Source organism: Miniopterus schreibersii (genome assembly GCF_964146895.1).
Source record: "Miniopterus schreibersii genome assembly, chromosome: 9".
Taxonomy (NCBI): Eukaryota; Metazoa; Chordata; class Mammalia; order Chiroptera; family Miniopteridae; genus Miniopterus; species Miniopterus schreibersii.
Genome location: NC_138118.1, coordinates 68,287,878 through 68,300,531, shown reverse-complemented (window position 1 = coordinate 68,300,531; position 12,654 = coordinate 68,287,878). Strand labels below are relative to the sequence as shown.

At 35.4% G+C, this 12,654-nt stretch overlaps 1 protein-coding gene across 3 annotated transcripts in view; it reads left to right on the top strand.

Moving 5' to 3' along the window:
• The window catches only part of CRPPA (CDP-L-ribitol pyrophosphorylase A), a 168,652-nt gene that overhangs the window by 70,548 nt on the left and 85,450 nt on the right, over window positions 1-12,654 (top strand). For all 3 annotated transcript variants that reach the window (XM_081147686.1, XM_081147684.1, XM_081147685.1), the window contains 2 exons: window positions 8,740-8,832; window positions 9,315-9,407. In XM_081147686.1, coding sequence (XP_081003812.1) covers window positions 8,740-8,832; window positions 9,315-9,407 — 186 coding nt within the window. The remainder of the gene's footprint in view (window positions 1-8,739; window positions 8,833-9,314; window positions 9,408-12,654) is intronic.

The following is a 12,654-nucleotide window of genomic DNA, read 5'->3' as shown; positions in this document are numbered from 1 at the left end:
CAGTGAAATAACACTGTAAGCACTCCCATTGGGCCTCTGACTCTGAACAATTCTGACAAAATTAATTCAGTTAGAGCATGCGGTTTTGGTGTATGTACAAGACTACAGAAATTAGCTGAAGACCATCCAATTAAATCCATTCAGTTTATTTGGGATGTTAGCCAGATTTCCTGATCAGTTTTCCAGAGGTAAAAAGAAGGTTCAAAATTATTGGACCACCTAGTTGCTCGGGATGGTATTAATTATGTTCATGCTGTATTTAATAAAATTAGGAGTGCATAATTCTAATTGGTTGTCATGATTTTAGAATATGATTATTAATAAAGGAGTATGGGTAACTCTCCCTAAATATCACTTCCTCTATTTTTTCTTTATATACCTAACAGAGCTTTACCTTTTATATCTATATCTTGGAGAAACAGTGATATATTGAAATACTACTGGTCCTAAAGGAACCAGATAGTTAATTTGTAAAAATGATATTCTACATCTTTGTCCACTTAGGAATGAGGTCTTTGTTCACAAGTTCTAGACGGATGTTATTCTGGGTTAAAAAACAACTAATAAGCCAAAAGAATAGCTAAAATCTAGCTTTGGGCATGTATTTATAAAAATCAGGTCTTCTAATCCAGGAAATTAATTGGTTTTACACACATGGTAAGTATATGTTTTCAAGGAAAATCCATATAAAAAGCTGAAAAAATTGCTTTTTGGCATGGAGATGATAGTTTTTAACCTTCAATAGTTGATTTTGATGAATCTGTATATACTAATTTTCTTACACTATTGAAATTGAGATACACAGTTTTAGAACTTATTGTGATTTTATTTTATTGATTTTTTTTGTATCAAATATAGGAAACAGTATTTTTAAATATTTTATACTTATTAATTAATATTTCCTCTAATAATTGAGCTTGAAGATGTATTTCATTTCAACTATTTGCAGGCAGTATAACTCTACTTTCTAATACCAAAAAGCAGATTACCCTTTTGTTCTGGTGGCTTGAGCTACATAATAGCTCTAGCATTCTTCTTGATTGAATGCTGTCTCTACTTGTACGTTTTATGTTTTACTTAAAGTGTAGTTTAATATTATTCTTTCCATTTTCCTGGTTCTTGGACTTTCTACTCACCAACAGTGGCGTGATTCTGCACACCCTGCTTTTTATTGTCATTTTTATTGTTGTTATGTACCTTTCTTTCCCAGTCTTCTTTTATCACTGATCCCTTGCACAGTGCTGAGTCCTTGCACAGATGGTGGGAGCCAGATAAATAGTTGTGGTTAATGGTGATAGGATGATGAATAAGAAAGCTTCTGGAATACCTCTGCCCCTGGACATCAGCCAGATATGTTTCTGGAGATAAAGAGCCAGCCGCTGGGCATCCATCAATCATGCAAACAGTTGAGTAGCTTAGAACACAAAGTCTACCCATGAAGTTCTAATTGATTTCCCAACCAGAAGAAAACTGCTTTCCCAGAAGGAGGGAAGAGAAGGGGAAATAGCAGCTGTTGCAGAGATTAGGTGAACTGCAGTTAGCAACAGTGGGAAGTTGGTGGCCAGCAGCCTTCTGTCAGGAAGGGAGAGAGAGACAGTGAGGGAGACAGGAGCTCTGCAGGAGTATTACTGTGGGGTGAGGAACTAGGCCCATCACTTCAAGATTTAGTCTTTAGAATCTGTAATAAGATTCTATATCAAGATGTGAATCTACCTTGCTATATTATCTAGAAATGTACTACTCTAAAAATACCCTGAGCCCAGCCTGGCGTGGCTCAGTGGTTGAGCATCGACCTAGGATCCAGGCGATTGGGGTTCGATTCCCGTTCAGGGCACATGCCCGGGTTGCAGGCTCTATCAATGACCCTCTCATCATTGATGTTTCTATCTCTCTCTCCCTCTCCTCCCCTCTCTCTGAAATCAATAAAGATATATTAAATAAATAAATAAATAAATAAATAAATAAATAAATAAATAAATAAATAAATAAAAATATCCCGAGGTATGCACATATTCACACACTTCTGAAATAAGTTGCAGATTATGTTTTTGTTATTTTGACTCAAAACGTATTTTTTTCTTACTATTTAAAAAATACTTTTGACCTATAGGCTAAATGACATATATTCAATAGGTTAGTAACATGTACTCATAGTGGAATGTTGTATGAGATAAAAATTTTATTTTACATGTAAGTACAGCAATTGTAGTTTTCACTTGAGAGGAAAATACTTTAATGAAAAATAGTTTGCTTACTGTGCAGGGTTTGAAGAATTGTGATGACAGTATTTGGATTGTGTAACTATGGGGGTGGTATTAAATATTCCTTAAAAGTTAATCTAGTGCATGGTATCTTTTTTATTACATGTGGAAGATGTAATAAGCTACTCATACATGTTTATAGGTGACTTCAGTTTTCCTGTTTATTTCCTAGCTAATTTAAAATTGGAGACAGTGTAAAAACTAGGTGAGAGATGGAGTTTATTTTGTCCAGAATCTGTTTTTACCATATACGTCATCTAGCCATTTTGAACCCACTTGTCACATTTGTGGTATAATGTCATTTAAAAATTACACTAACATTTGTCTGGTAAAATGCAATGTTAGTATTTCCCATGTAAAAAGGATCACTTCTATACTAAAGTCTGAAAGTTGATAGACAGTTACTGCTTTTGGTGCCAGTTATTGGTTCATGAATCAGTGCTGAAGACCAAAAACTAGAATTCTCCATCTAACCCTGAATTTTGCAATAGCTGCACTGTTGACATTTGATACAGTCAATTCTTTGCACTGGAGGCTGCCTTGTGCATGAATTATAAAATATTTCATAGCATCCCTGTCTTCTTTACCTACCAGGCCCCAGTACTACTTCCCAGCCCACTGTGACAACTGAAAGTGTTTCCTGATGTTGCTCGATTTCCCCTAAGGACTAAGTCCCCCACAGTTAAGAACTGCTAATATAACCTGTTTTGTTTCATGCACACTCAATTCTACAGTGGCTTGGGGTAAAACTATAAAAATAATATTTGTAATCTAAAACAAATACGTAGCTAAATGTAATAAACTATAGTCTTTGGTAGACTAGTTAAAATCATCTATAAAAGTGATTGGAAACAATATTTGTTGGCGTGGATTCTAATTAGTAATTTCAAATTAATGACATTTTGACTACAATATAATTTACTTGTACGTACTTTATTAGGTCATAGTTATATGGAAAACAGGCTCCAATCATACTTCTGTATGCATCTGGGCAGTTTCTGTATTACTTAGAAAAAGTTAAAATTTTATAAATGAAAATTAGATTATGCTGTAAGTTTGGCAAGAATTTGTCATACTGATAGATCTAATAAAGATATAGGTAATTTATTTTAAAGGCAATAGCTATGGTAGAGTCACGGTCAAAGTTATCTTCTGACTATTATATGGAGGCGCACTCCTCAGTAATTGTGTCTACTGAAAATGAAAGGACTTTTATAGTAAGGTGAGTTCAAATTATCTAACCTGTTGCTACTTCAAAGTGTGGTCCACGGACCAGTTGTAACAACATAAGCTGGTAGCTTGCTATAAATTCAGATTCTTACATCGCACACCACATCAAATGGAATAAAAATATGTACTTTTAATAAGATTCCCAGAGATTCTTATGAATATTGAAATTGGAGAAACACAGTTGTAAACTTTATTTTCCTCTTCCCAGTATGATGTAAGCTCCATGACAACAGAAACTTTGCCTAGTTTATTGCCAAAGTCTCAATGTACAATCGCGTGTCTGGCTCAGAGCTTTCAATAAATATTTATTGGTTGAGTGAATGAAACTCATCCATCAGTGGATGGGAGACTCTACTCTTCGTGACTTTTTTGTAAATTAAGACAGATAAGATTTGTTTATGTCAGCTTGCCAATTCTCAGTTTGCAAATGTTTTATGCATTACTAAGAAACATAAAGAGGTTATATTGTTGCACATACCTTTTTAACATATCATCCTGTCATTTACAGAATTAAAAAATGGATGATATTTACAAAATATGCCTGCCAAACATGATTTACATGAGCTACCCCAAGTCATTTTTCATTTACTATAATATTGCCCATTAGTTATATGTAGTATAACATTCTGTAGTAAAACTCAATGGAAAAAATAAGAGTGAGCCAATATGCACTTGGCAGCTTTGTTTCTTTGTGTAGACATTATCTACCTTTGGATGCATAATCTGTTTGATAAAATAGGAACCTTGACTTTTTTGTGGTTATGCTCAGGTTAGTTAGGAGTAAGGCTTTTGTTTTCCATTCCATAGTCCTATAGTTTTGCATCAGAACAATAATTGGCCTTCAAAGGGAATTTTGTCAGTGAGAGGGGTGAACAAATGATTTTATTAAGGGAGTATTACTGCAGTTATCACTCCTACAACCATGCCCAGCTGCTCAGCACATATTGAATGTAGTGGTTCAGAGCAATTGACAGTTTTCCAGGATCAAATCTGAAAATGTGAATTGGAGGACTTTCTTAGATTCATTTCTCCCTGTCCAGGACCCAGAAATGTGATCTGAGTTCGGGGATTGTGTGTGGCAGCAATTGAGCTTTTTGTACTCCAGTGGCTTTCTCCAAATGAGGTGTTTCTCCTCAGTGGACTTTGGGACCTGGAAAGGTCTTGTGACTTCCATGATGAGGTAGTAGTCACCTGGAGTAAGCTGACACCCACTGTACTTTAGAGGTTAAGTATGTCGAACCTGTCGTCCAGTAGACCTGAGTCTGAGTACTGTTGCATGAGCTCAAACAGGTTATTTAAAGTTTGGTGTCTCAGCATTTTTATCCATAACAAGTTATGGTGCTAAATACTTTAAACATGTAATAATATATGCATAGGTTTGCTATGTGATTTCAGTAAGATAATTGTCAGAATCTGTGCTGAATACATTAAACAGTAAAGCCTCTATAAAAGCAAGGTATAAACTGTGAAGGGATATATAGCTATGTTAATATGTTCAAGTGTCATTTAGAAGTGCAAATTAAATGAAAGTGAGTAGAATGATAATAGCAAACATTTAATATAGCAACATGTGCAAGAATGGTTATTAGTGCACTGTGTGTATTTAAGCAAAGATGAATGACATGGCAGCATTCACATTAGACCAGACTTTTCAGAATAATGATTATTGGGGCAAAGTCCATGGTCTCAGGAACAGAGACACCATCTAGTGCATTATGTAGCATTGCAGATGGATCTTCAGGACTGAATGTTAGTCTCCAATCTTTGTGCAGTGTGGCTTTTAAGCTGAATCATTAGGGAAGCACCAGCCCTTTCCCTGGTGTAATAAGGAACTGGGATTCAGCGCTAGAGCACCATGACAGAACCTCGGTTCTAGAGCTGTTCTGCTTGGGAGAATATCAAGACTTTCTCTGGTATATCCCAGAGCTGGGGTCTGAGTCTTATTGTGGCCACTGGTATGATCCAGCCACTCAGTGTTCATGGTTGGAGATCCATTTAACATGAGAGGATAGGAACCTGGTTCATTTATTACCTCAAAACTCTACCATGATTCATTACCTGAAAGCTGTAGCTGTTTTCTCTGAAGCGTTCCAGGAGGCTAACCTATAGGGATGGATTACTGGAAAAATTAACCCTTAACTCTCACCTATCAATTTAACCAATCTTCTTAACAAGATTGAAGTATTTCTTTTCCTGAGGAATAAAGTGAGCCACGGGCTTTTTACCCACAGTCTCACTGCAGGTTTGTTGCAGAGCTGGATTCAAACCCAGGGAGCTTGGCTCCGGAGGCCATGCTCATAACTACAAAAGGATGCTTTAAAGCAAATCGTAAAAAAATAAAAATAATCGAGTAAATGCTGACTTCTGGGTGGACAAAACTTCCATAAAAGTCTAAAAATAACCATGAAGTAAATTTTAATTGGCAACCCAAAATTTGAAAATAGTGAATACTGCTTAAAGGAGTATCTCAGGTGAAGATTTCTAAAAATAAAGATGGAGAGACTCTGTCTGTTATGCTCTGGCTGAAGGTCCAGATGCAGCACCCACAGGCCAGAGACAACTCTGATCAAGACAGTGACTGATGAGCTGACAGCCCAGCCTTAGCCTCCAATTGGCAGCAGTCAAAGCTACAGAAGAGTCCCTTCAAAAATCTGGATTTGCAATATAGAAGGACTCCCCCCGCCCCTCCAGCTTTATGGAGGTAAAATTGACAAATAAAAATTTTATATATTTAAGGTATACAACTTGATATTTTGATATACATATATAGTTGTAAATGATCGCCACAGCCAAGCTAATTAACTTATCCATCACCTTATATAGTTACCATTTTCTTTCCTTTTTTTTTTTTATAAGAACACTTAAGCTCTACTTTTTTAGTAAATTTCAAGTATACAATACAGTATTGTTTATTACAGTCACCTCCAGAATGTTTTCATCTTGCATGACTGAAACTGTGTACCCTTAGACCAGCGTCTTCCCCATTCCTCCCACACCCCAGCTCCAGACAACCATAAGACTTTTAATTCTTAGTGCTGTTTACAGAGTGGAATGAAAGTGCCTCTCTCTCCAGTTCCCTTGTTTATAACCACATTAGTGCCGTTGTTTGAACAGGAGGGAGGTGAAAGATTGAGGGATTCAGAATCAGAGATGATCTAGCCAACATATTCTGTCTGTAAAAAGTGAAACACATTTTTGAACCTCTGACTAATGGGACATGAACCAAAGCCTTTTAGCCTTTGCTGAGCCTTAACTCTTCTTGAAGTGGAAAACATTTGTTGACAACCTATCTTCTTTCCTAAAATTCATGCCTCAAATAATATTCTGCATATGTAGATGTTTGCATTTAGTTAATACTAAATCTTTTCTAAATTCTTATTTGTTATGATGTAAGGAACATATTTCATTTTATTTTTTGTGTACTTCTCTAATTTTACTGAACACATTGGAAGGTTGTTTCAAATTTTGTTTAAATGTTCTTTGAACCAAAATATTTACAGAACAAGGAGTTCTTCTAGCCAGCAGATTGTTCCATTTGTTGTGTTTGAGTATGGAAACATTAGGAATGACAGCATAAGATGATGCCGTAGAGCTTTTTCATAAACAACCTAATAGCATTGTCTAATGCGGTCTTTGTTTATTAAAGGTGTCAAAGACTCCTTTGCTATATTTAGGTAAAATCTAAATTTCTTTACTCAAGCATGGAAAATACTGTTTGTTTCTGTTTGGGAGGAAAGCAGTATGACCAAATAAAAGAATTACACTTAACTGGAAACAATTATTAAAAGAGTCTCAATTTCAGGAAGGGAAAAAAATTAGAATTTTGTGTTTTGTGGTTTTTTAAAGGGGGTACTGAAACGCTAATATTTAATACCTTTTCTAAAAATATTTTATGTATGTGCATTTCTATCTTAGTCTGTGGGCATTAGTTGATAAATGACTTTATATTTTAATTGGAGTTTTTAATTTATGACATAATATTAGAGCAAATACATTTTAATAATAATAACTAACACTGTGGCTGGGCACTGTGCTTTCCATATCTATTTTATTTTCTAAGAGCTTATATTTTGTTTATTAACTGTTAATAATTGAGTTTAAATAATATACATCTATAATAGCTTTAATAAGGAAGTAAGTATGTATTGAAGTCAATATGAGATGGCCATCACAGGCAAAAATGAGCCCAGTGTTTCTGACAATGGAAGAAAATGGCCTTAGACTTTAAGAATATTTGTGGTGAAGAGTGAAGTTGGATGGTTAAGATTTGAATAGAATATATGTAGATCTGGAGTACTTTAATGACAAATTCACAATTTTAGATTTAATCTAATAGGTTTTACACACACATTCATGCAATATATATGTATCTATATATTAAATTACACATTCTTAATAGAAAAGTTAAGAGTTACAGAGTTTTATGCTTTACTAAGGAACATGCACTGTACTTTTAGAATTATAAATTGTAAAACATTTTACATGTAATGCCAGTATTAACTGCTGTAATGCAACTTCCTGTGGAATTATTATAGCAGAGATAACATTATAGCAGATCCCTTGTTTAGTAATTAAGTTTTTTATATTGTAATAGAAAAAATAGAAATTAATTAGAATATTGAAATATGGAATAAAAATTTTATTAGCTAAGTGTTTGTAATATATGTACCATTCCTTCTAAATCTGGTCTGGGACTACCACTAGTAATAATCTCTTTGTATCTTGTTTTATCTTATCATCATCATTGCCCTAGTTCAACTATATTCTCTGTCACATAGTATTATGATAATTTCTTATTGTTTTCCCTGCTTCCGGTCACTTCAGGTTTTGTTAAACCTATTCTTTGTGACCATCCTAATTTAACATGCTTCCAGAATCCTCCGACAATCCTCGTCTAACCAACCTTTCAATTTTATTCCAACATTCTCTGCAATACACTCTTTAAGAAAAAACTGGGCTACTTGCCTGTGCCTTTTCTATGTTTTTTTTTCTTATCTGAAATAATATCCCAATATCCTTATTTGCTAAAATAATAATCATTATTTATGGATTAGTTCAAATGCTTTTCTCTTGGTAGCCTCATAAACCTCAGCCTGAATTATTTTGTTTTTACATATGGTTGGTCCTTGGCTCTATGTGCCTACAGCAATTTTGTGCTCATTTGTAACAAAGTTGTTTATGTTCATGTTTGGTCTTTCTGTCTAATTTGTAAACTCTTTTTTTCCCCTCTATTTTTTTTTCCTCCTAGCATGTGAAAGTCACATCTAGGCCTCTGTGTCATTCTGACAGTGATCTTCAGCAAATCATCTTAGAGCAATGCTACAATTTTGTTTGCGTGAATGTAAGTAGTAAATACAAATGACTAAAAGCACTTGAAGACCTTATACGTGTGACAGGGAATAGAACTTAAGCTTCTTGATTATTAAATATTTGACTTTAAGATGTTGATAGATTAATTGTGTTATTTAATATGCATTTGGAAGTTTTATTTTTATCTTTTGAAGTAGGAAAATAACATTTTCTAACAAGCTAATTCCCATAATGAGAAGATGGTGATGTTTCTTTAGACAGTATTTTCACATTTTCAATATCCATGTACTTGGTATAAAGCAGATAAGACTACACAGGTTTGAATTAATAAATAGTACATATTTTAATAGGTATAAATTTATGGGTGTTCTTTAAAATTGATTGAAAATTAAAAATGGAGCGTTAGAAATATTTTGAATGATTATGTAAAACTTTTCCATGTATTCTCCTTGAATTAACTTTTAAATAATTTAAGTACTTCTTTTCAGTTCTTTTACTTTTCTGGTCTTTCAGGTTATGACCTCTGAATTTGAAGAAACCCAGAAATTACTGAATATGCTTAAAGAGAGTAATCTTTCCATTTTGTATCCTGTTGTTGTCATTTCAGTAAGTGAATTAATACAGATTTTTCTCTTCAAACATATGCTTCATTTTTTGGAATTCAACTTTTTTATTTAACAAAATTTAGTCAAACTGAGGAAATCCATTCAAACCCCAAAGAAGAAACTCTTCTTTGTGGATTCTTGAGCTTACTCTCTTGCTATGATTTCTATGATTCCTTCTCTTATTTGGTTGAACTGATAGGTTTGGAAAATAATATAATTCAGCCTAGCAGCCAATTTCATTTCTTTTTTCTTCACTAAAATCTCAGTGTATTGGTGCATTGATTGGCTGTTTGGATAGTGTGAATGAGCTTTATTTAGCATTAGATGGCATTAAGAGAAGAAATCCTGAAGTTGAAAAAAAAAGAAAAAAATCAGATGGAAGAAAGTTTACCCTTCGGTTGGTTCATCTTCTCTGTTATATGGACAGCAAAAGGAGGGTGAGCAGAGGCCAAAGAGAATTCCTATAAGATACCCCACAGAAATTTTGGCGAGATCTTTCTGTGAAGGACTCAAAAGGTTATGTTATACAGAATTTACTTGTGTAGCAGAAGGGAATGTCAGAGAACAAAACCAGAAAGAAAGAAAACCAGAGGCCACGCCTGCCACACTGGCTGAGGAGTGGAATCTGGTCTGCAGCGTTGTGCGGTGTGAAGGGGCTCCAAACATGAAGTTCTCCAAGCAGCTGCTTAGCAGTTGCCAGGTCCCTAGAGCTCAGGCCTGTTCCATAGTGTGGGAGTTGAATTCTTGTTAGGTAAAATCATTAATGCAGAATGAAGATAATTTGCACTACAAATAGGTAACTCTAGACTAAGCCGTGCAAGTAGAAACAAACCAGCAATAGGGGGAGGTTTATTTCACTGTCCTGTTGTATTTGGTTATATGCCCCAAAGATAAGTTCCTGGGATCCTGCTGGTTATGGAAACCCAAGTTCCACATGTGACAGATTTTAACAGAAATGTAGATGTTTAATTGAGGTTTTTAAGGAATATTATGAAAGGCACCCAGGGCTGGAAGGCTCTGAGGCTCTGTGGGATGGTGGTTAAGTTCAGAGCTCTGTGTCTGGCTCCCTCGCCCCCTCGCCCCCTCTCCCATTGTAGCTTGCTCGGAAATCTCACTCAGTCCACGTTCCCAGACGTCATTCTAAAGAGGCAGTACAGCGCTGTGACCAGAGCAAGGGCTGGGAACTCTCAATACCTTCGTTCCTTGATCAAGTTTCTTAACTTTTAGGAGGCTTGCTTTCTTCATTTTAGAAATGAGTCTAATAACCCTACCTCTTAAATCACTGAGGGTTAAAATGAATGAATGGGAAGTGTAGCTGATATCACAGGCCTTGGCCCTTGGCAGGCACACAGTGTTAGTTTCACTTACTAGTCTCGCTCCTTATATTTCCAGTTTGGAAGCGATGACTCAGAGTGGGCTTCTGTTGCTTTAATCTGATTGCCGCGCTGCAGTCATACATTTTCCAGCATCCTGTTAGGTCCTCCCATTTGAGCACTCCCCTGTCTTCTCATGTCAGATCTAGTGCAAAAGCGCCCTCCCCGTCATTGACCCTCCCCATGCCAGTGCCCTTGTGGCAGGTACCCAGGTGGGTGGGAGTCGGTGTCACTCCTGAAATTCCCTTCTTCCTTTTTCCTCTGCCTCTCTTTATCACATATACACACACACAGATACACACAGACACACACACACACATACACATAGACACACAGACACACACACACACACACAGACACACACACAGAGACACACATACACACACAGACACACACACACATACACATAGACACACAGACACACACACAGACACACACACAGAGAGACACATACACACACACATACACACACAGAGTTTTTAAACTGTTACTTCTGTTTCATTTCTACTGTTGTATCTCAACCTCAGTCCTTTGTATTACTTCTGTAAATATTTGAATTTAAATTTCTGTTGAGTTCCATTTTATGTACTCCAGAAAATGCAAGAATTTACTTGGCTACCTGGTGTTCTGTATCAAACTAAGGCAAGAGATGGACAGTCCTCTATTTAGGGAGGAAATGTCTCTTAAACTAGTGTGAAAATAGTATTATAAGTCTGTATACTGTAAATCTACACACTATGAATGCTGTAAAAAATTTACATCAAATTAGAGAGTTGTCATTCCATAATTAATACTTGTTCACTCATTATTTTCTTATTGCATAGGTGATTCCGTGTGCTGATATTAAGGTTATTATTAAAATTAACCGGAAAATGTCACTAGAACATATTTATAATCTGCTTCCTTAGGATGGAGCAAATCACTGGGAAAGTAGAGTAAAGAATGGATATTTAGCATAGTTAGATTTTATTTCAGGTTCCACATGGTTCTTGATGGTTAAAATGCCAGATTCTCCCTGGCTATTATGAAAGTGAAATGGGTTGGAAACATTTAATGCAGGAGGTTTTTGTTATCTAAGATAAACTGGTGCAGGTAGAGGCTACTGCTTTAAAAACCACTTAAAGAAAGGAACACTTAAAGAAAGGAACACTTGAAGAGTAGGAAAAAATAGCTCTGTCCAGGTCAGTTGGTTAGAGCTTCGTCCCGATGTGCCAAGGTTGCGGGTCTGATCCCTTCCTGGTCAGGGCGCATAGAAGAAAGAAGCAACCAATGGATGCATAAATAAGTGGAACAACAAATCGATGTTTCTCTCTCTCTCAAAATATTTATTTTATCTTCCATTTAGGAAAATTAGCTTATGTTTGCAAAAATGAACTTTTTTGCATAATCTTGTGTTCATTATATGATAATATATTGTGATTTTCCTCAAGTGGTCATTTCTGCAAAATATTTTGAACGGTTTTAGTTTTGTAAAAATATCCTTTATTGATACTTTGATGTTCAACGTGCTCTTTTGGATGTCTATTCTTATTTTCTTTTTATATATTTTAAATGGTGTAATTTTGCGAAGTTCTCATTTGTTAATGGTGTTGAGTATGATTGAAGGAGTTTACCAATGTTAATTTGATCAACTTAATGACATCTTATGTTTTGGTAGATGTAACTGAATTTCAGTGTAATTATATTGAATTATCAGAATTTTCCACATTTCTACCTTGAGACTAACTGATGATAATGTTGACAACTCAGACTAAAATCGATGCCAGCATTAAAGCTGGCAGAAATAGTTGGATGGGCTCACTTTATAAGTGTTCTGTTTCCCAGTGAATCTGTGTGTGTCTGTTTTGTACCATATGTGCTCTTTTAACTGCAGAC